The following is a 24,251-nucleotide window of genomic DNA, read 5'->3' on the forward strand; positions in this document are numbered from 1 at the left end:
CCGGGCTAGCCGAACCAAAACCATTCTAGCAACCAGCTGACTGGGCGGTGCGACAACTCAGCAGAATCTGATCCGGTCCCCGTGATACCGCAGTCACGTTACACTACACAGCACGCTTTCATGGTTGCATGCATTTGAAAGTGGGTTAACATGTCGACAGATGCGATGCGCACTAGAGTTGGAGAAATGTATTTCCTACACTACATTTGGCCTACAGCAATATCAGACCCTCTTATAGATTTAACCTACATGCTCTGAATCTACCATGGATGGAGCCTAAAAGGAACGTAGATGCCAACAATGTTTCGTCGGTTGATTAGGTGGCACATTCATAGTCTCCAAGCGCGCAGCTATACATTGCTACAGCATTTTATTGGCACAATTTTCACCTGTTTTCACAAGCAGCGCAACCAGGGATATAAAGCTCAGAACGCCTGTCCTGAACCAATGCCCATGAAAACGCAGTAAGTCATAAGTGTCTCTTAAAATATCCTTTAGTCGTATGACAGTTAAAAAGCCAACGGCCTATCAATCCACTGAATCCAGTCCAATCCCAAATCCAAATAGAAAACAACCATGGAAAGGAATCTATGTGCAACAAATCCTTCTGAAGTTCACTGTACTGCAAAATGCTTACATTTTTATGCCTAAACTAATAAACAAAACCTCTAAACAATTCCTCGTCATATTGCATATTGTATTGTTAAGAAGTTTTTACAGAATTTACAGTAGTCGATTCTAGAGTGAGATAAGCTTCAAAGGAAAAGTTTTGTTCAGTATTTTGATGCAATAAAGAAACTGAACCAGAAGAGAAACAGCAATAAAGACCAACAGTCTACATAATATCAGAACTGTACTTTATTAATAGTCTTTAGTATTTATTTGTTAACAGTTGCAACTCTCCATTTTTGGTTTAGTATTTAGAGGTTGGAAATATGATTTATGCCATAGAAAATGTAAACTTTAAAACTTTTTTTGTATTTTGCTCTTTAATTACTTACAAACCAATAATACCTTAACCTTTGTAAAAATCGAGAGCAACAATGTACTGTACATTAGTATAGAAGACAAGGCTAATAAAACAGAAAGTAAAAACACACCCTTTTTACTGAGGCTGTATAATGATTTCTCACATTGCAAAAACATAGTAGATCAATGCCAGAAACCATTTTTTCTGGTTTGGAAAAAAAGGCCTTCCAACAGTCAATTCAAGCAGTCAAATAAGGAAACTAAAGCAAACAGTGTATTTTTAGAAAGTGGATTATGTGACTCCATGTTTAACCGTGCAGTTCAAAATTCAACATCTTGAGAATTCACATATGAACATTTCCTTAAATTTGTTACACATTCATCATCATCTTGTGCTGCAACCTGTTCATTATTTTACCTCCAAAAATTGACTGTAAAAACATCTGCTGACTTTCTTGGAGGATTTTTTCAAATTTTGTATGTGTTTGATATAAACCTTCTAGTCATGCATACAAACAATTTTTACAAAATAGGCAACAATTTTCTTTACCCTTCTGAATATATTTCACAAGTTGTGAAGAGGCTACATTACATTTGATTCTTTCTAGAAACAAAATGATAAGGACATGTTGTTGAAGCTAATTTGTGCTGCACCTTGATGGTAATTGGTTTTGTACAAACATGATATGTCACACACTTACACTTAATCCAACATATTTCCTCTCATTTCAAGCAGCTTCCAGTTTGGTGTTAGTATGGGAAATCAGAAATATCACACAGGAACAGGACAGGAACACACATATATTAAAGTATTCTCCAAAGATTGTGTGTAGGCTGCAGCAGGATTTTTTTCCTTTAACAAAACTGTTCAAATCAAAAGTGCTACATGAAGACTGTTCCCTAAAGGGCACTGACTGTAGGTTTGTTCTATAAGAAAATAAATCCCAGGAAAATGCTTGGATGTACCAAACATTTACACACCATCCCTGTAAAGGCCATTCATTTCATGTGTGCTTTATTTTCCAAGAACCTCTCTCTCAAAAATCTGATCATTTCAGACTCAAATTATGTATACATTTTAAATGACACTTCTAGGTTAAACGACAGCTCTAGATGCCCTTTATCACCCTGAAAATGATAACACAACCCCTTGCACACTTTAAATTGTAGCCCTAGAATGCATGAATTTGAAAAACTGGAGGTAGAAGTGTATTTCCTGAGAAGTTAAAGACAAATGCCTTGTTCATATTCTGAATTTTTTTGTACATGATTAACAAAATAATCTTTATTAAAAGAGTTCATATATACCCACAATCAAGAGCTTAAAGATATTCAGGTTTACCTTTAAGTCTTTCATTTTTCTACTGTCAATTACTCTAAAATAATATTTATTGGAGTACTGTTGACCATTAACGACAGAAAGAATAAACTGAACAAAAAAATTCAAAAGCCATTTTTTTTTAAAGAATAATAATTTTATATAATGGCGATTTCAAAGAAGAATTGTCACAGCATAAGGCATCTTATGATTACAGAAAAAAATACATCCATTATTTATCTTAATATTTTTGTTTTTCAAAGTCTTCACATACAGTTTGGTTGTCCCTGCAATATACAATCTACCTGACCTAGTTGTCTAGAATAAGCTTGCACTTTTAATGAATTGTCTTAAATATAAGGCCAAAAATTCAGTGGCATTTTCTCATTTGCAATCCTTGCAATAGATACCCCAGAATAAACATACAAAAGCTAGCTTCTTCCACATTAAAAGAAAACAATTCTGCTTATAATAGCAGGTCTCACTGTGGTTATGAGTTCATTACAGATGAATTCACCTCAAGGGTTCTTAGATTAGAGCTTGATTTTAATCAAACTAAACCCCTTGGGAAGAACATTTTTTGTTTTTTTGTAATTTTTTGCACAGTGGGCCAGCAACTCTCCAGAAAGGCTGTACACCCTGCTCTTGCCAGTTTGAACCCTGGTGTACATGAGTATTTTAACACACTTGACTACAATGCCGACATAACCTTTTTGGTTGTTTAAGAAACTACACATTTTTGATAGCTCATCTAAACCATTCCAGGAATTATCCATTTGAATACATAATAGGCCTTTCATAAGCACCACAGCTGCTACTGAGGAGTGAATCTTTTCTGCAACATCTGAGGTGATTTATAACGCTGACTAATTATATGATGAAACATTTTTAACATCCTTAGAATTGTTGAATAAATATGAAAGCAGGTTATTATTTAGTCAGAGCATTACACTGTACCCTCTTGTCTGTCACTATTTGATTTGTTATACTGAAGAACAGGAGCAGTGATTGCTTTGTGGTAACAGGCATCTATGATTACAAATTTTGTAAAAAAAAAAAAAAAAAAGACAATGGAATAACAAGCAAGACAACCTAATCCTAACATCTTCCACTGTTTCATTATTTACAGGGTTAAAAAAAATTGCTTTTCCACCAACTCCATTTTTTCCTAACAGTGTAAATAAAACCCAATACTTAATTCATCTCATGTTCATAAAAGTGGCAGAAAAGGAAAAGCAGGATGCTCAAATTGAATGAATCACTATGTCATGTGCAAAAAAGTAATCAAACAGATAAGGTATAATTTAATTCATAATTCATAATTCATACCAGTTTGTTGTAGTGGTGGTCTGAATCCACTAGGTGGTGGCAGTGGGTTACCACCACTCCACCCCCCACACTGCAGGACCAACACCTAAAGCCCTACAGTCAGCAGATTCCAAAATATCTCATATGCACGTCAGTGGAACAGTCCAGACAAAAGCTGCTGTGCACTAAAGCCTCTGCCATGGGGTGTGGCAAATAATCACACGTTACAAAAATCCAGGCTCCTTTTTTGTTAATGGCAGGGAGAAGATCCTGTTTAGTTTGAATTGATTGGCTATGCTAATTTCATGCAAGTCATCCCACATAAAAGCTTTGCATGACAGCTTTGAAGCGGTTGCCTCTTATTAGCAAAGCTAATCTGATATGCATGCCCAGCTAAAGAACAGAACAACCCTAGGACATACACGCAAATTCAGTATTTACAAAGAAACCATACTGATAAAACAGCATATGACAACAAGTGGACTGAAAGCAAGTCAGAAATCCTTCTGACAATTCATACCTCTTAATGACCCTACTTTAAAAACACCAGTATTGAACCCCTTTTACCAACTAAGATGTAAGATGACACCAACTGCTGCGAAGTGCCAGCCTAAACGACAGAAACCACACACCAGTGGAGGTTTCCTCAGTCTCCTCATACATTTTAAACAACAGAAACAATTTCACCAACCAAAGTGAAACGGCTGATACAATTAGACATTCTGACATGATTCTGCCCCTATGAAAAATCTGTTTCTCCTGCAGGAGCATCCTCTGGTGGTACACCAGAAGTACACCATCTTGACCCACTGGATAAAATCTGTAAAACCTTGTTTGCGAGGTAGAGAAGCCCTCATTTCAGAATCAGAGTCTACAGGATAGAGGACGATGAGGTATTCATTGTTGTAACATTTCCTGATAAACATTTAAAAGCAAACTAAATCAATCTTCCCTGAGAATGCTAAATATAACACACACACACACACATGCACGCACACACACACACACACACACACACACACACACACGCACACAGTGTACTGGTTTTGTATTCCTTGGTGTTTCAAACAAACGATAAAACAGCTTTGGCCTTTGTACCTAAGTTATTTGCGTACACTCCACCCTGGTGACTTAAAATGGAGCAATAATCTGGCATAAACCTGAATATCTCCCAAGGGACCAGGAGGTTAAGAGGTCAGTCTGAAGAGTAATACTGACCTGACAGTTGAGATTGATTTCCAGTCAACCAACCCCATCCTTTTTTGCCACAACACATCACAACATCTACACTTTTGTCAGCAATATTATGTCCACATTGCCAAGGACGTTTAGCACTCTCAGAGCAAGTGAATTTTCTCTAAAAGGTCAACCAGAGGTCAAAATAGGGGAAATCGGTATCTTTTCAATCCTTTGATACAGAGGGTTTTTTTCTGGACCATAGTTAATGCATACAATGAACAATTACAATGGAATCTGACCAATAAGGATTCCTGGACAATAAAATTTACATACACTATTTTTGCTATTCTATCAGCACTCACAGGAAAGAACTGTCATGCACAGATGCTGGCAACATTGTTTTCCAGACATTGTTTCGCTCAGGCAGGTTTTATCTTATCAAGAGAATGAAGAGAAATGCTTTATTTGGGTTGAGCTAGAACCTGTGCAAAAGAACTGGAGACACCACAAGACCATTAGGACTGCTGTAATTCTGCCCTGCACAATGACATTTGGTAGCTAGTGTTGGAGGATGAGCTTTCCTGCCTGAATAATGCATGAGTCATATAATTGGAAAATAAATCTTTCCCTCTATTTGGTGACAGCAGAGGTAACAATAAAACATGTATGTATATACACACACTCTCTGCTGTGCAAAAATGTTAGACACATTTAGAACTTAAAATGCATGCATGTTCACACCTACTTAGCATAAAGAGGGCAAAACATTGAGAGAAATAGCTTACATGACTTGATTTTAAAAGTGTGAGAAGCAAATTCAACATTGAAGCAGTATCTGTCAATGATAATCCCATCCAAAAAGCCATCTAAAAAAGAACCATACTAAAAATGACTGGCATAATGAAGAGAAGGACAAGAACTGCATTGACAACATAGCTTGCAGAAGGCCCAGGTGTCACTATCCATACATTAATAGCATTAACTTTGCGCTTTAAATCAGGACTTAAGGGTGTGTTGTGCTAGGAAAACCTTTGTTAAGAAAGGAGAACACAAAAAGCTATCACAAAGTATAAGGTTTTGGTTCTCCTATGCATTATATTATAAAATACAACATGTCTAAAATGAAATGTCTACACTTTTGCACAGCAGTTGATATGTGGCATATACTGTACAGTGTGACTGAATACAGCGTACAAACAGAAACTTACTGGTAAGTCTGGTGTCATCTATAGTTTATCATTGTGTGTGAGCCCTGCTCGGTGAAAATATGACTTTCAAGAAAGTATCTTGCAAGCACAGAGTTCTCTGACACAATGGATAAGAGTGGAGGACACTTTCCCTAACTGCTTATTCTTTACATTGAGAAAACTAAATGAGACAAATATAGAGGACATAAATATAATTAATTTCTTGTAATATTTCATGGCATGGGATTTTCCAAGGGGCTTTTGTAAAGGGGCTATGATTATCTCATGCAGATTTTCCAATATGTTCCAAGTGCTTGGAAAAACAAATCTCACAAGGACCAATAAGACTGTTACTGAAAAATATTATCTCCATTTCTTTGACCGGATGCAATATTTAAATAAACTAAACCTACAAGAATGAATGCTCTTTATTTGACTTGTAAACCAGAGAGTGAGAACCACTGTAGCCACCAGACTGATTCATGTACCTTGCAAAGCACATCAAGACCACTATCAATCTGCTAGATTGTGCTAAGAGAGGGGCTAAGGGCTACAGACTTCTTGTGAACAGTGTGCCAGTAAACTTTGCTGGTTAAAGTATCAATGAAGAGTGAGGAAAAAAGCCCTTGGGCAAATAAAATGCCCACCATTGGAAAATGGAAGACAGGGCACACAAGAAATTTCCCTTTATGTAACAGTTTAATTCTGAGAAATAACAGTCATAACAACATAGCAGCTGGTCATGACATTTGGATACCAGTTCTCCGACTGTACAATATCCACTGCTCAGATGGCCTTATCTTGTACAACAAATAGAGGATCCTATAGTGGTTCTCAACAGGGGTCTAACAAAGATACACTGCATATAATGGTACTTGGGAAAGGTATTACTCTATAAATGATAGTCATAACAACTAAATATTCAGATTGTACTTTTCTTTCCCTGAAAATATGTCTGTGCAACGAACAGCAGTACAATTTGGCAGGGTACCGGAATAAAAGATGAGCTGCTAAGATGGAGTGATGGCTACAGATACTTGATTCCTCTCATATGGGTTAAACAAGCATGATTGATCACAAACGTGCAAAGTGCTCCCTTATGGATGCATGTAATCACTATGGAAACAGGAGAAACCTTTATATGCCAGGATAATGCTAAGATTCTATAATTGCATATCACCACTGATTACTGTTTTGAGGTTGGGGGAAGAATATTATGGAGATAATGAATCAATCAATTGGATTTATTCACCTCAATCTAGGTAGATATGAACCTGTAATATGTATAGTAATTCTAAAGTCATTCCCTGTGAACTGTTTTGGGCTGGTGTGGTAGAGTAAAGACAATATCATTAATGTCACTGGATTGCTAGCATGTGGAATCAATCATCAGAATGATTCAATGTCAGCAGTGCAGTCAGGGTCTGCAGGTGTGGCACAGAGACCAACTTTGGGTCTAAAGCTGAGGTCTACATCATGTCGATCAACCCTTTCCTATTCCAGGACTACATTAAGGCTTGTTAATCATGGAATCATTCTCCCATTACCCTATCTTCTCCCACTGCAATCTGCCTTTGAATGCATAGAGCTCCATGTACAGCAGGTTAGGTGGACCTAGGGGTGAAGTCTCCTATTTGATTGTGGGGTGAGGATTCCTCACCCTGCATACCCTTGCAAACAGGTACCACCACCTCACACAGCAGAACACTCTGAACTTCAGACAGTGGAGGTCATGATATGAGGGTTTATCCCTGTAACATGTGGAACATTGAGGCAGATATTGTAGTAACAGCACTTAAACAAGGCCATCAAGGAAAAACAATCCATTGATTTGGTATGGTCAGTAGTGACCTGTAATGAAGGGCTGGGAGAGCTGTGACCCACATCCCTGACACTAACACCTCCCCACCCCCACTTTGTGTTGAGATAAACAAGGCTTTTTCTTCCATGTAATTTGGGACTTCACAGTGTTACTGTTGCCGACATCCCCCTCCAAGGAACGCCCTGACTACACAGCCGACAGCAGCGTGATCTAGAAAGTATACCCTATGTTCATGGCCCCACCAATGTTAATGGTAGCCAAACTGCCGCCTGGGTATGGTATTACAGGAGGAAAAACTGGATTTGGTTTGGTAATTGAGTAGCACGGGGGCAGATATAATAATATATAATAATAAAAATATAATAATAATAATCTGTTTGCTGCAAGCTGGGAGAGAGTCCAACACCTGAGACATGGTCAAAAACTTGGGACAATCTCCAGGGTCCGGTGAAAGTGAGCTGCACTTCCATCCATAATATGCATCTCTCTGAGGATCATGGGAAAAGGGAACTCCTGTATGTGAGGTATGCTTGCCATCACAGATCACCTCTCCCCCATAAAATGTTGCTTCATATTCAACTGGATCACACAAGCATAAAAGAAGTTCAAAACTATGAGGTCATCACGGTGCTTTGTTATGCCCTGAAGAAATAACATATACTTTAAAGCATCTTTTTTTGAAGAATAAAATAGAAGATATTTACACATTTTTTGTTAAACCCTAAATATACTTTTTTGCAACGTGCATGTAATAATAATAACAACATTAATATAAGATAAAAAATTAAAATCACTTTCCTCTTGTTTGAAAAGTAGCTTCACGGTCAGTCAGTAGATGTGTTAAGTTGTGTAAACAGTGCATTAACCTTCCTGTTGATTATTTTTTCTTTTGTTCTCAAGTTATCTGTACATTTATGGAGAGGAAATAAATTATTCACAGGTTGTGCATATATTTCTATCATATACTGGCTCTTGTTACCTTTAAAACCTATTTTGGCTGCTAAGTAAAAGAGGAAAGAAAAAAAGGTTAAAAAGTTCAAAGAGAAAAGAAAACCTGCAGCAGGTGAGAGAACCTGAGATAGTGTACTTCAAGTGGTCTGGGTTTAAATATCTGTCTGTTTTTTGGCATAGGCTATGTAGAAAATGAGGTTGATTTTTTTGGCTTTAGTTAGCTTCGGAAAAAGGTAGGGTGTGAGGTTTTTAAGGCGACGGGTTGTTGGAGGAGGATGAGGTAGGTGTGTGGGGGATTGGCTGAGACCCACTGCGCCCACCAGGGGCTTTGTTGTTACTGGAGCCTGATGATCCGGAGGGGCCTGATGGGGCTGACCCTGCTGCCTGAGCAAAAAGCACACCTAAAGAAGAAAAGACACAAAATATTATGTAATTGGAGCACAGCAGCTTTTTTTGGGTAATGTTTCTTCACTCAGAATTAAAAAGCCAAGATTGCAACATAACCTTTATCCCAAATAAAACCATTAAAAAATAACTATCCTACATGCAGTAGTTTTTAATGCACTGTATTTACTTGTGAAAAACCTGGAGACAGGGAGCTGGGTGTCCAGTGGGGATCCATGACAAGATAGAATGAATACGAGTGATATACCGGTGTAGATGACTGTAAACTACTGACCATTATAGACGACTTGAACGAGTATGAGCATTATGCCATTGTAGATGACTGGATGCATCACTGTAGATGACACTGAATGGCTATCAGGGATGTGTCAGCGTAGAGGACTATGAGGGACGTACCAGTGTACAGGACTCCATTGAGTTCCACAGACATGCTGATGCTGCTCATACCGTTAGCGGTGAGATTGAGGGCTGAGTCCTGCCTGTTGTCTGCAGAAGAGACAGAGAGGAGACATATCATCGTCGAGCTGACGGCAGCTGCCCTCTCATGAGTGACACTCTGAATAACACTGTGTTTAACACCAGCAAAGCTGAAAAATCAATATGGTTCTGGATTCATCCAGCTGGATTTCACACAGGATTAAATAAAAATGAAAACCATTTAAATCTAAATTTGTACATTTGCCTGAAAACATGCCCTTCAGTGGAGTTTTCATTTCCATTTATGAGAGGGAACATCACAGTTGTTGTCTAAAAGGAATGAAATTTAGATATTTACAGATAAACTGAATAAAAAAACTGACTGAATGTGAAAATATTTGCTGGTATATACACTGGAGCAAAAGAGAATGTAATTGTAAAGGCAGTATAACACAATATAGAAGTACGTATTTCAAATATACACATTTATAGCCAAATGTATCCTGAGAGCAGATCTGAAAAGATGCAAAGTGACAGAAAAACAGTGTGCGTAATGTGTACCAGACAGGGGTGGTTTAGTTTTCACTCACTGTGTTGAATTGAATTGACATCCCTGCCAGCTTGTGGAGTTTTACTTCTCATCTGTCTTATTCTCAATTCTTTTACTTGCCTCAAAGTCTTTAAATCTGTCACAACAAAATCCCCTGCACTTGATTTTGTGCTACGCTTCTTGAAACATTGTTAATCAAATAAAGAAACGCTGCAGTCAGTCATTCATTTTCTCAAGACTTGGGGTTTCCCCTGTTTGTCTCAAAGGGGGGAAGATGTAGATACACATGTTCCACACAAAATGGGTCACCACTGTGGCGTGAGCTGGGTGCGTTCTCAGCAGGTGTTCTCATAGCACGTCATCAACACGCATACATAAAAAAGATGTTTAGGGATTGGCTGCCTAGATATCAGCACATCATTCAGCTGAGGCAGCAGCAAGCATTGTCTTGATCTTTTGTCTCATGTGAGCGCATCACACCAAAGTAAAGTGGTGACCTGGACTGCTCAATGGACTGTAACCTCTCAGTTCCAATCAAAATAGGAAATCTTACCCTGGTTACTGATGCGGATGTTCATTGGCATCTGTGCGGTCATGGCGAGCAGGTTGTGCTGTAGCGCTCTCTGTAGGAGGCGCTGGTGCTCCTCAGCCGGCAGGGCCATCTTCTTCTCTGGTGGCTCACCAGTCTCCAGCTTGTCCCTCAGCTGCTCGAGCGCAGCCACCTGGGCCGCCATGGCTGCCTGGGCGGCGGCCGCCTGCACCGCCGCTGCCTGCGCTGCCACCACTGTGTGCCCTGCCAGAGCCACCGGCAGCCGGCCCGCCCCCGGCATGGGCTGGCCTCCCTCGTCCTCTGCAGAGGGAGAGGGACAATGAGGAATGGACTAGCCCTCGAGCAGAGCGTTTTGGGCACCCACAGCATAGTTCCACAAAGCCTTCCTATTTTCAAAACTTAGACGAACTTTAACATCAGAGCCTGTGTCCATTTCCCAAAACATTTCATTTCATAACATTTTTCTGTGAAATAAAACAAAGAAGCTTCCCTGATAAGGTATTCAACAGGGCTAGATCTGTATTTTACAAGACCTGGAAAGATTATCAGCACCGCATAAAAGTCAACATTGCTTTGCTAACTGAGAAAGGAATGTGTGAGTATTCAGAGTCTTGGGTAATAGGGCCCTATGTGCATAAAAATGTACCACTGCCCAATAAACGCAAAGGAGGAGGCACGAGTAAAGCCCCAGTAAGCCCCCCTGACCTCTAACTCACCTTTCTTGACCTTCTGGATGGGGGTGAGTGGAGCTCCATTGGTACCCCCTGCTATTCCCAGGCTTGGCATGGAGAGTTTGGGGGAGGACAGCATGGTGGGTGTGCCATTGGGTGAGTAGGTGAAGAGGGTGCTCCCAAAGCCCTGCCGGCGCCCCTCCCGTCTGTTGCTGTCAATAGCTGCCTGGAGCTCATTGGGGTTGCTGAGTCCCCTCTTGTCACATTCATAAGGGTACAAGTACTTCATGTATCTGTTACAGAGAACAGAGGAAATGTTAACATACTGAGCATCAGAAGAAGCTCATCTGTCTGATTATCTTTGTCACTGGCTCATATCATGGTCAGTCCGTCATAAACTAATCAACAACAAAACAGTGTCCTTGAAGTACATTACATTTTTGTACATGCATTAAAAGAGCTATACATTTTGGTGTTCAGTACATGTCTCTCATTCACTAAAGATATAACACCTTCCTTTTTCTAATGGAACGGGTTGGCTTAAAAGTGAGAAAGCCAGTAGCAGGCTGCAAACAGATGTGTCCACCGCAGCAGTTTGGCTCTGTGCCACCTCTGTTGCTGGAACTCACTGTGTCCTGAGAGTGAAGGCAGCACTGGTGATTGAGGTAGGCAGGTTGAGTCCTTTGGTGATCTCCCTCCACAGCTTCTTGTTGATGACCTCCACCAGCCCTCCCTTCTCTGTCACCAGCTGATACAGCATGTACAGGTCCAACACCTGCTTGGCCATGATGGGAATCCTGTTGACTGGGGTTCCTGGAGAAGCACAGACAGGGAGTCACAGGAAATTAGAAGAACTTCTTTGGACAGATCCTCAAGCTTTTAAAGCTACAAGCTGCCTGAGAGGTACAGGTGACAAAAAAAGATTATATTATATTGCACTACAATATGTACATTTTTAAGTTTTAGCTTTCATTCTTCCATTAAATATCTTCTCATTTGAAGGTTCTTGTACAAATGCAAGAACACATGTGCTGAAGGGAACCTGCAGATCCAAAGTTTGAAATAAGGGTGACTCCAATGTACTTCATGTATAAATTGGGAAATTCTCATCAGATACATTGCCAGCTTTCTTCAGACACAAAGCACTTCCTTCTGTTGTCTCTAGAGGGCAGTGCCTGATTTTTTTTTTTTTTTTTTTTTTTTTTTAAACAAAGAGCAGCCTTATACAAAGCAGCACACAGAGACCCACCCAGGCATTTGGTCGCAACTGAAACAGAATTGAAATGGCAGCAGGGACTGACATTATGGCTGAATGCCCCAGAGGGAGATCCAGGAAGCTCCACTGTTGGGCACAAACGTTGACAATACTATGTTCCATGACAATGGTCTGGCACACTCCCTGATAAGCGACCTGTCACTGAGTGCGCATACAAGGCATTCTGTAACTTTACTGTCAAGTCCCTGGAAAATGTATCATGCAATGTGAAATGCCTGAATATAATACTCTCTCACAGGGTGCAGTACACTTCATACTGTGTTATTTCCAGCTCATTTTGGTTGACGCAGCGTGACATAAGCGAATGCTTCTTTAACATGTGATAAATGAGCTACTTCTTTATTATGAAAGTTATACCAAGTAAATCCTCTAAAACACAAAAGAGATGTGGGATCAGAGTAGAAAGAAGTCAAGAAAATCCCATCTTCCATGCAACAAATACTGTATGTATGTCTACTTAGATGTATATTTGTATATGTACACGCAAGTATCATTGACCTATATTCACAGACCGTGGACTGTACATATCTGAGGGTCCATAAAGCTATCATCTCAGAAGCCAATAAAGAGCCACCCAACAAGTTGAAACCTGAGACTAGTGTTCATGTGTCAGAGGGAGGGGGAAGGGGCGACTTGTGAGCAGGACCTCCCAGAATCCACCATGACAAACAGTCATGACGAAGCAATCGCACATTTGTGAACATTGTGTGTGTCTGTGTGAGTGTGTGTGTGTGTATGTGTGTGTGTATGGGTGACTAACGGTAACACACATGTGAATCGTCTCACACCACATACCTCTCTTCTGCATGAAACTGAACAGGTCATCCAGAAACTCTTTGCGTTTAGGGTCCCCATCCAATTCATAGAGCTGGGGGACACAAAACAGGCTGTTAAAGCAGGAAGTGGGCTGACGTCATGTTTGCTTTACTCTGAAGTGAACTGGCTATAAATGCCAACAACAGCAATGCCTTTTCATAATGGATATTTCAAAAGGATTTTTTTATTGTCTAAAGCCTCTGTCACAAGTAGGGGCTGTTTGTTGGGTATCAGTGGACAAATGATTCAAGCAAGCACAAACGGGCAGTTACAGCAGGAAGTGAGCAGACCAGGGTCATACTGTGGCCCTGCACTGAGAGAGAGCTATAACTTTAGACTGACAATACATTGGAGGGGGAAGAGGAGTACATGACATAGTCCAACTGGTGCTCCTGCAGGCTCAGTGGGTTCAGTAAAAGTAAGGAGGTGGAGTGCTGGACTGTTTGTTCTGGGAGTCCAGCTGGGTAATGAACACCTACATAGCCAAAGCCTGGGTTCTCAGCCAGGCCACAGCTCAATCCTTTGCTACTGTTCAACGTTTCTTTGCCACTGGACAAAGTAGTTAAATTAATAAACAGGCAGTCTAAATTTGTGGATCTAACCGAAAGTCTCCCAGATTCATATGAGCTAGCAACACCTCTAAATGATCCTGATTCCAGACGGATTGCACAGTTTTTCATGACAACCCACACCACTACCTCCAGTACCACTCCCCCACTGAAAACGATGTAAAAGGATGTTATTCAGCATATTTCATGGGAAAACGCCCAGCTGGAGCCAAGTGCAGCCTGTGCAAAGTCTGAGAGAAAAGTCAATTAGAACACAGCTTTTTTTCCCCCTGCCTGTGTAAGGCAGTCCGTCTCCTGCTGCACCCACAAGCAGCCCATTCCCTTTGTGCTGTTTAGCGCTCATTAGTGACGGCAAGCAGCCTTCAGATCTTACTAAAAGGGGGGGCCCTAGATAACTGAGAGGGGGAGGGGTGGTAATGTGAAGCTAGAGGCAAGTGGAGCCTTAATTACAGGATGCACGCATTTCTGAGGAGAGCCACACTATAAATCTTGCAAATGGCTCACCTCGGCCTCTTTCAAACAAGTTTCTAATGGATCTCCCCTGCATCTCTTGCCTCTTTATCCAGAAAACCACCACCATTGCTTTCCTTTTCCCATTCCTCATTCCAGCCTGCTGACTGTCTAAGTCTCCAGATCCCTCATCACCATCAAATACAGTGTAAAATTATTACTACACACTCACCACAAAAACCTCAATCAGAAGTATGAACACAAACAAAGAACTGACCATTCACAGATGGACTTCCCATTGCCCATCTGGTCTCCTTATGATATCATTATGCACATCCTTATTAGATAATTTATAAATTGTACTTGCATTGAGATATTTTCTGTATAAAGCCAACTGAGAAGATAATACCAGTCTGTAACGTTTAGGGTGGGATAATATTCTATGCTGAGTGGATGGGACAGTTGGGAAAGCAGAATTAATGTGTTGTTCGGATATCAACCCACTTTGAACATGATTATGAACACCCGTCCTGACAAGCTGCATGAATCTACTCATGCAAGGCCCGAGAAAAACAAGCCCATCTTTCAAACGGTTAACGATCTTAACACTAGGTACAAATGAAACCAGCCAATCGGGTTCCCTCCCCACATCTGAATGCTCCCCTAACTGGCCCCCAGCCCCTTCTCTTTCATATTACTTCATACAGCTGCATCCTTTTCCCAGGAACCTCTCTGAGACCCCCACCCCCACATCGTAGCCCCCCCTTCCCCGACAGAACTTCTGCAGAACACATCTGTTTATCTGTTTGAGTGGGGTGGGGAGCTTAAGGTTTTCACATCGAGTAAAATCTATAGAACACACTGATAGGGCGTCTCCTTGCATGAATGTTTCGAATTCAAACAAAAAGGATGACACAAGTAAGGTACTATCACACAACAAGGTTTAATTGAGCTGCATTACTGTAGATCAATTTCTTTCTTTTTGAAAGTAATGCTAAACCTGAAATGAACAGACACACAGACAAATTGTGTTCTTGCCACTTGGCTTGAATTAAAACACACAGATGTTTTTCAAAAGCTCTGTGATGAGTAACAGTCATCTGTGCTCCATTCCTCAATGCCAGGGAATTTCAATGGGAACACATTTCCTGCCAGCTTAGCTTCCCTCAGATCCACCCAGAATGTTTCTGCTGTAATAGCTTCAGGGCACTGAAGCTGCCACTTGGGTGCTGTGATCCTTTTCCTCTGCAGAAATCCTGCTGTAAAGTCTGTGGGCTGGAGAAGCACTAACTAGAAATATGTCTGCTTTTTAGTTGACTTCACTTCTGCTTTTTTCATGCTTAGTGTAATACTATTCTGACCATTCCCACTGCATATCCCATTCGATCATCCACACCTTCTTGACAAAGCTTTAAAATTCTATGCATTTTACATGGATAATTAAAAAAAAAGATTAATCATAAATTCTTGAAATTACATATAACCATTCTTTGATAGAGCAGCTCTGGAGAAGAGCATTTATATTGCTGTTGTCAGTGTATAATAGCAGTCATTTCAAATTACTCCTTGCCTTATTCAATGTATGCAACTGTCTTGAAAAGAATATGTGATGGTGTAGTCTCATGGCCATAGACACATCAACATTAAGCACCAGCAAACCAACTAAGTGTGTTCAAGCAACTGTCTCGTAGTACATGACTGGGCCTCACCATTTGACCGAGTCTTCTTATGGACAGCGAGCAGAGTATACACTAGTCCTGTGAGAAACATGACCGGCCATCACTCTGAAACACGGCACCATCGTTTCACACCTGCCAATCACCTCTCAGGCAGGCCTGACATAGCCTCTCCAGGCAGCAAACAGCAGGATGAGGGGGAGGAACCCAGGCTGCAGGCTTTTTTTGTCAAGGAGTCTGCAGAGTGTCAATAACTAGGGCACACGTGATGTGTGATGATACTGTCAACAAGAGGTAAGCTAATTGAGAATGCTAAAGCCTTTTTGTGCAAAAAAAAAAAAAAAAAATACACAAACAGATAGACTGCATTTATGTAAGGCCTGTAAAGGACATTTATCAAAATCACTTACAGTGAAAATAGGGAAAGTCACTCGCCACCTCCATTGTGTAGCACCCCCACCTGGGTCATGCACAGCATCCATTTTGTGCCAGAAGTCTTACTGCTCACCAGCTGAGGTGGAGACTGAATTAAAATAGCCAGTTATGCTGGGCCATGATTAGATGGGAACCTGATGAGCTCTTTATATATCCAACTATGTAGGGTTTTGGCAGGAAATGGCAACACATATTGTTTCTATATGCTGTCTAGTCAAACCATGAAAACACTTTTTTTTGGTCCAGCAACGGATTAATCCTTTCGATGATGCCCCTCCCCCAACCCCTGAAAAGACCCACTTCCTTTTTGGTAGTAAAAAGACAGAATTAGCCCAGTAAACAAATAACTGGGCTATCACACCTGTAGACGATTCTTAAAATGAATAACATAACCCATTTGATTCTCTGTCTGAGTGAAAAATGAAACCTCAGAGATTTGTTTTTCTCTCAACTGTTAGAATTTCCCAGGCTCCTAGAAATGACAGCTTGATCAGTTCTGCTTCATTTTCCTGTGCTCAAAGAAAATTTTTGAGCCTCCCATTTAAAAATATTTTGTAGTTTTTCCACTGACTTTTCCTCTCCCTCCTTAAGGAATGGTAAGGCATATAAATCCAGCCCTCTAACAACCTATGAAAGAAGCAAAAATTTCTAGAAGCATGCACAAACATGTCTTGCTCTTGACAGAAATTCCTGACCTTTCAACCTGTGATTCACTTTAGATGGGGGTACTAATCCAGCTGATAGAAGCTGCCGTGCAAGGTGGAAGCTTCCCTTCTGCAGATACACTCCCGCCGTTAAGTACAAAATAGCTGCACAAAAAGATTCTACTAATCTGTACTTCTTTAAGGCATTCAAGAAGTTCAGAGGAAATGTACAAAAAATGTACATTTCCAATGTAACACAAAATATTTTCACTTGATATTTTAAACACTTTCATTTATTTATATAAACTTTGTATTAATTCCAGTCAAAATCCTCTCTCACATTTACACTTATATGGCTATTTTTGCTCAAAACAACCAACATGTCATAGATGACACAATGAACAACAAATACAGAAATATCATAATTAAAAAGGTGACATTTAATCAACTTAAATTGTTAACATTTCATATGTGAAGTTGACCTGAATTAAAGTGGTGAAACTGTATGATTGTTTCTTATAATAGGTTAGTAAGTCTGATATGTAATAGTACTTGAGCATGAAAAATGCATCGTATAATCTTTGTAAATATAACCAAGTGAAATATCAGAATGATATGAGAATGATGAACGAGAAACAAAAACTCAGACCTAACTTCTTAACAATGCAGGGGATTTAACTACTAATCTATTGTCAATTACCACATACCATATCTATACCACATTTGATTATAAAATTGGTATTATTTTAATTAGATGACTGTTAAATTCATCAAAATTTGTCAAATATTGAGGGCTTTACTTATGAGAGGTTGATGGAGTGAAGAGAGACCAATGAGCAGAATTCATTAGTCACATGCACCAAAACTGGTCAACATCCTCTGACATAAATCAATCAAAAAAAAAAAAAAAACATTTTACTGAATCAATTTGTTTTAATCACACACATGCGCACCAGAAATAGACATAACATAATATTTATGCCTAATTGTGTAGGTGGAGAGCCATGGATCTTCTAGGATTAAACAGCTGTGCTATAGTATCAGATTTATACATGTATGTATGTATACCAAAGAAGTAGGCACAGATTGTCTGCCATGAGGTTGACAAAGTAAGTGAATAGACAGCAGTTTTTTCATCTTACATTAAGAGTTGAGCACAATCTAGAAACTATTAAAGCACTAGCTAACTTAAAGCATCAACTCAACCTTATAAGAAAAGAGATCCAAGATGTTCTATGACTGAAATGTCTGCAGGTGAGAGACAAAAAATTGCCACTGAAGCAAGATACATGTGTGTGATTAAGGAGTCATGGCATGTGGAGAAAAGACATGTCATTAGGAGTGAAATTTCAAGCCAGGCATGACTAAGACCATGCTGAGGTGTGTTCAAACCCCCACCCCCATTCCCCCAGAACAAAAACAGAACTGAGATTAGAATCAGGCTGAAGGGGTCCACTGACCCGCTACCGTTAACGCAACACAACCACCAATCTGTACTGTAATCAGGAAGGAGCTTGTGTTCCATAAAGTCAAAAAACAGACCAAACCTGCAAAGCAGGTTTGAGATTTAAATGACGGTTCATGTGAAAGCCATTTATTGAGTCACTGCATAGATTGAATGATTAGGTTTCCACTGGTGCTAGTCAGATGGCGACAGAGATGGAGAAGAGACAGTTCCTACACCTGAGCATAAAAGCCAAGCTGTCAGGCATGATAGGGTGAGCAAGGGCGGGGGGACTAAGAATTGGAGAAAGCAGAGTCCAGAGAGAGGGGCTGTTCTGGACAGTTTCAAGCCTTGGCACTTTGTGTAGTTCAGGGACACGGTAGACCAACTCAGTGACAATTACAAAGATGGATTGCTTCAGATTGCTCATGTATAAGCCTGCTGAAAGTGATGTTTGACAGCAGACCCACAACATGCTTCACCACAGAAGGTGGTCTGTAGCCCTCAGTTGACAACTCTGGCCTTAACACATGGCTCTGAAGGGATGAGAGCTGTTCTGGTCACGCGGCCTGAGTGGCCTGATCGATCAGTGAATGGGTGAGCGTTTAACCCCTCCTGACCCCTGATTTGTCCGCTCCTTGTCAGCTGTCCTCCCCCATGTTGTCCGGCGTGTGTTGGAGGACAAAAGGAAAAGCGGTGGGGGGTGGTTCCTGCCCCGTCAGACAGAGACACACAGAAACACACTCACACAATCTCAGCTTTCTCTGACGAGCTCAGTGGACAAAGACCTACCATTGTCCTAGAAAGGTCACTCTACATGACAAGAAATTGGCTGGACTGTGTGTTTTTTCCATAGGAACCTATCTTTATTGCAAAAGTAATGAACCAAACACATTAATCACGACATTTAACTTCTAAAACACACAAATCTAGATTTGCCACAGCCAAATATTCTTACTACATGGATATTTTGAAGGCTTACAGGAAAACTATGGCTTGAAGACATGAACTTGTTTGTAGTCCTTGTTTTCATATCTACCTAATATGGCTTCCAGACAGATTTCCCTTGTCTGAAACAGTAAATTCGTTGGGATTTATTCGTTGGGAAGATATGAGAAATCAGGCTGAAAAAAGATAGCATGGTTGATTTTTAGCAACCATGAGAATGCTCAAGCTTCTCAGGAACAGTCTATAAATAAACAGCAAATAAAGTTCATCATTGGGAGAAAAATCCCCACAAAATACAGGGTCTACAGGACAGGACATGGAAAAAAAAGGTTTAAAATTAAAACATCCTTATAAATTAATCTGAATGAGCGTTTTGAAAATAATATATTTTACCCATTTTTTATCGTGCTTCCTCAAGTTTTTTTGTGTTTGTTTTACAAAATTTATGGTGGAGCCATCATGTACAGTACAGAAGCATAAGTACAAAAATGTGTGGACAGTACTGCGGTGCTTTCATTCATGACTCAGATGGCAGCAAGATTAGGCTAATTATGGCTCATTCTCAAAGAACATGGCTGTAAGTAAAAGACATGATTTACATTACTCTAAGATCTGATTTATGTTACTCCAGAATGTGCAAAGACTGAGGGGCAAAACATTGCTAGCAAACCAGAGAGAGAGACAGAGAGTGAGAGAAAAGAGGGAGTCTAGCCTTTATGCAATCTTTGTTTACATTCCTACCACTACCCCTTCTACGCTGTATTGAGTGGCTGCCAATTTCCAGAATCCCCTTGGCTGTGCAGCACTGACATCAGCCTAACACAGCAAGCATGTGCTGGACACCATCCAACACTGCCTCTGAGCCAAGTGCAAGCCTGCCCTGCATTCTCCACTTGGCTGCTGTTCAGTTTGCTCCCCTCCCCTTTTCCTCTGCCCATCCCTCCCACTGCCATAGCCTCATCTCCTCCCTCTTTACCCCACAACACCACAGGAAGAGTTTCATTCACATATTTCCACCCATATTTTTCTATTGTTATTCTTGGGTGCCAAGTTTCATTAACTCAAGTCCTGCTCTTTTCAAAATTTGCCAGTATGCCACTGGACATGCGCGATGTCTGAATAGGATCGACTGCTTACGATTTCTTACATGCTGGTCATATATGAGTCACACCCTTTGCTGGGTCAGAACACTAAAGATAACAAGTTCCTTGGCAACGAGAAACATACTGAAATTTTGTAAGAGCTCCTAGAATGTCTAAATCAACCCATAAAAACACCCATTTTCTTGCTTCCAGAATGGAATAGAAACTGCAGGGTCAGGCAGTGAGATGATACTGTGAACTGTATGAAATCCAGACCAGAATAAAATCCAAGATGGAACACAGCACTCCAAATCCTTTCATTCAGACAAGTAAAAAAAAGGCTGCCAGATGAGGGAAAAAACATGTCTGTAGCATTTCATTTTGTGCATGTCAGGGATTATGTGCTATTAATTCCCAAGTGGGGGAGGAGGACAGGAAGAAATGCTTGGTTTATAAAATGGGTGACCTTTTCCATATTCCTCTTCTTTATATTCCCACCCAACTGCATGGCTGCATAATAATACACCGAGAGGAATCTGACTCTTTCCATGGTGCTCTTTAGCTAATAGCTAGTGTGACTAGTGGGCCAATGGAACATATCTGTTTGAGGTAATCCAAGTTAATGGATACATGATGTCACAAGTGACAAATGAAAAGAGCTTTAGGCCACCTGCCATTCTGTGGTTTCAGCATGGCAAAAGGTTGGAGGCTTCATGGTGGGGGTGGGGTGAAATGGTGAAGCACTTTCACAAGATGCAAGGCATTTTTTGATAACTGATTGCTTCTTTTGAAGAGCACTCACAATATGATGGCTGGGGAAGTGCTTTATTTAGGTCTGCCTTGCTCCAACTTCACACAGCGAACCAAATGAAATTGTTACATTCATTTTCAAAAATGTTTGTGCTGTCATGTACTGTTTGAAGTAGGGTTAAAATAATGTCCTATTTCTCAATTACTCTTGAAGAAGCAATTCTCATAAAATAGCCAAGGGAGGAAATGAGTTAATTTGGAGGATAAATGAGTAATTCTGATACACAATATTTCCTTTAACAGGTTACAGTGGCAACTGACAGTTAACCTTATCAAAATGATAAATTGATAGGAGTCATCACAATAATGTGACTGGATTGCAAACCGAAAAGATTGCACAAAGTGACTGAAATCACCACAAACATATTTGCCTTTGGTAGATAATGCTGGAATTACAAACCTGTATTTTATTATATAGGACATGAAGTGCAAAAACAAACATACAAAAAAAACCTTTAAACTGCCTGCTGAAAACAACATACGATTAATGACGAAAACGGGCCATTCAGCTCAGCCAGGCACGCCATTTTGACTGATTCAAAAGGACAATTCATGAGAGAAAAAAGGACTTTGCCAGACATTTCTCCCTTTTGGACACTGAAATTGACCACATATGAACATCTGTGTACGCTATGTGAAAGGTGGTTTCTATGGGATTTTGAAAAGAAACATTGAATTACAGTCTGCAGTGTTCCCCTGCTGCAAACCAGGTGAATGGTGAGTGCAGTGAACGACACTACGTACAGGCTCCTGTAAAGCCAATAGTGCCTGTGGCTGCCCTCCCCCCACCTTGTCTGTGCAAATCAATCTTTAATGCTAACTCCTCTATACACACACTGATAATAGAGGAGGCAATGAATTTTTAAAGAGATTCCTTCTTTACTATCCATCTGGGTTCCATCTGCCCTGCTGTTTGCATTTAAAATACAAAAAGAGAAACAGGAACGGAGACATCAAAGGCTTTTTTGTCTTTTGCCTCAGGGAGTGTCATGTAATTGGAGGAGGGCAGGCAATGGACATTTGGGTTGGAGACGTTGGAGTATTTCATGCATAACCCCCTTTTGTGGTCAAGTAATAAACAGTGTACTGTGAACTGAATTAACATTACAGTTATTTAAATTTAGGGGCTTGTGACATGACATGGGTAATAATCTCTCTTTAACTGATGAGAAAAAAACAATTCTCAAAACCCCTTCCTACCAATGGATGAGTAGAAGAAATGTTTTTTTAAGATGGTATGGTATGAATGAAAAGCCAATTGTAGAATGATGGCAAAAGAACATGTGGTGTGAATTTATTCTGACCAGTTCCTGTCACTTATTGGGCAATCTTATGTCAAAAACCAAAATTTTCTGGAATGTATATTCCCTAGGTCCCAAGCTCATTATTCCTTTTTGGGTTCTGTTGGACTGTATACAGAGCTTAGTTCTGAAGACAAATCAATGAGTCTGTGGTGCGGTCAGATAACAGTGGGACGGTACTGTGAAGTGTTCTCTATACAAGCCACTGTGGAATTATACTTCCTATCGTGCTATTTTTACACATATCGCCTTAAAATGCCAATTTACTCCTCAGTGTACGACAAAGCAAAAGAGATCTTACATGATACATGACTACATGATTAAGGGCTGGTAAGATCCATTTCCCATCAGGAGTTGAATGGCAACTTATGGTGCAAGTGACACTAATGAAAATATCTCATTTATTTGATCATACAAGTTACATGAAAATGCCACAAGAGGCATCAAATTAAAATTAACGTCACCCACCAGCATTTATCAAACTATAAAGAAGAATGTGAGAGGATGGACTGGTGTGGGTGGGGCAGACATTCAAGTGAAAAAGCTCAAATGCTTTTCAGAAATAACTACACCCTAGAGATTTCACTGCTCTCAACCACAGTTATATTCTGTGTGCAACCACTAAATCTCTTTTTTTTTTAATTCAGCTCCAGGATTATTTCTGCCTGTACAAGATAATTAGCCTGTATCAGAGACCATTGGCAGCCTGCCTTGAAATTTGATTAATTTATTAACCACATTATAATATAAATCCTGTGCTTGCACAGAGATAAAAAAGTGCTGTAACTCAGTGATTCACAGCTCTCCGCCACTCCCCCGCTCCCCCACTGCCCCAATAATGCAAAGAGGGAACAAACTTTCGGTTGCCTAGGTAAAAAGAAACATTTATCAAATATTTGTTGCTATAGTTAAGTGCACACCTGTAGGTCTGATGTACTTGTGGGCCCATTTTCAGTTCTGAATCCTTGGGACTGACACAGACTGATAGAGACATGCAGGTTTTCTGCAAGGGTCTGGGTCCAGCATGGTCAGATTATCACCCTCCCTCAGGCGCATTCCAACTGCCTCCACCCACCTGCCCAAAATAAACTGTCGAGGCTTAACCCCTTCCTCCTCAGGCGGCTCTCTCTCAAAACATTTTCACCACTTTTCTTCTAAATACATTTTGTATCTCTTCAGTATTGTAAATAGTAAATACTAAATAGATACACAGTAGTCCTTTCCTTGTCAGTTTCATACGTTAAACATTTGCTACAACATTTGGGTTGTACATGGGGCCATCGTACATTCAATCATCTCAGTATTAACAGATAAATGAGTACCATTATCTTAACCGACATGATCCTGGTGCTATTGATTATATAACGGTCAACAATATTTATGCCCTCTGAAGTAACCGTGAGATACACAGACCATACCACCAGCATCACAGTTTCATACCAAAATGAAAACTTATGAAATACATAACAATGT

General features: G+C 40.2%; 1 protein-coding gene across 3 annotated transcripts in view; it reads right to left on the minus strand.

The window, feature by feature from the left end:
• Positions 1 to 8,587: 8,587 nt before the first annotated feature.
• Positions 8,588 to 24,251, minus strand: part of arid3a (AT rich interactive domain 3A (BRIGHT-like)) — a 32,390-nt gene continuing 16,726 nt past the window's right edge. For all 3 annotated transcript variants that reach the window (XM_036521644.1, XM_036521643.1, XM_036521645.1), the window contains exons 4-9: positions 13,399 to 13,471; positions 11,957 to 12,140; positions 11,373 to 11,620; positions 10,660 to 10,956; positions 9,536 to 9,625; positions 8,588 to 9,135 (exon numbers count right to left, since the gene is read on the minus strand). In XM_036521644.1, the coding sequence (XP_036377537.1) occupies positions 8,984 to 9,135; positions 9,536 to 9,625; positions 10,660 to 10,956; positions 11,373 to 11,620; positions 11,957 to 12,140; positions 13,399 to 13,471 (1,044 nt within the window). In that variant the 3' untranslated portion in view covers positions 8,588 to 8,983. The remainder of the gene's footprint in view (positions 9,136 to 9,535; positions 9,626 to 10,659; positions 10,957 to 11,372; positions 11,621 to 11,956; positions 12,141 to 13,398; positions 13,472 to 24,251) is intronic.

Source organism: Megalops cyprinoides, chromosome 2 (genome assembly GCF_013368585.1).
Source record: "Megalops cyprinoides isolate fMegCyp1 chromosome 2, fMegCyp1.pri, whole genome shotgun sequence".
Lineage (NCBI taxonomy): Eukaryota > Metazoa > Chordata > Actinopteri > Elopiformes > Megalopidae > Megalops > Megalops cyprinoides.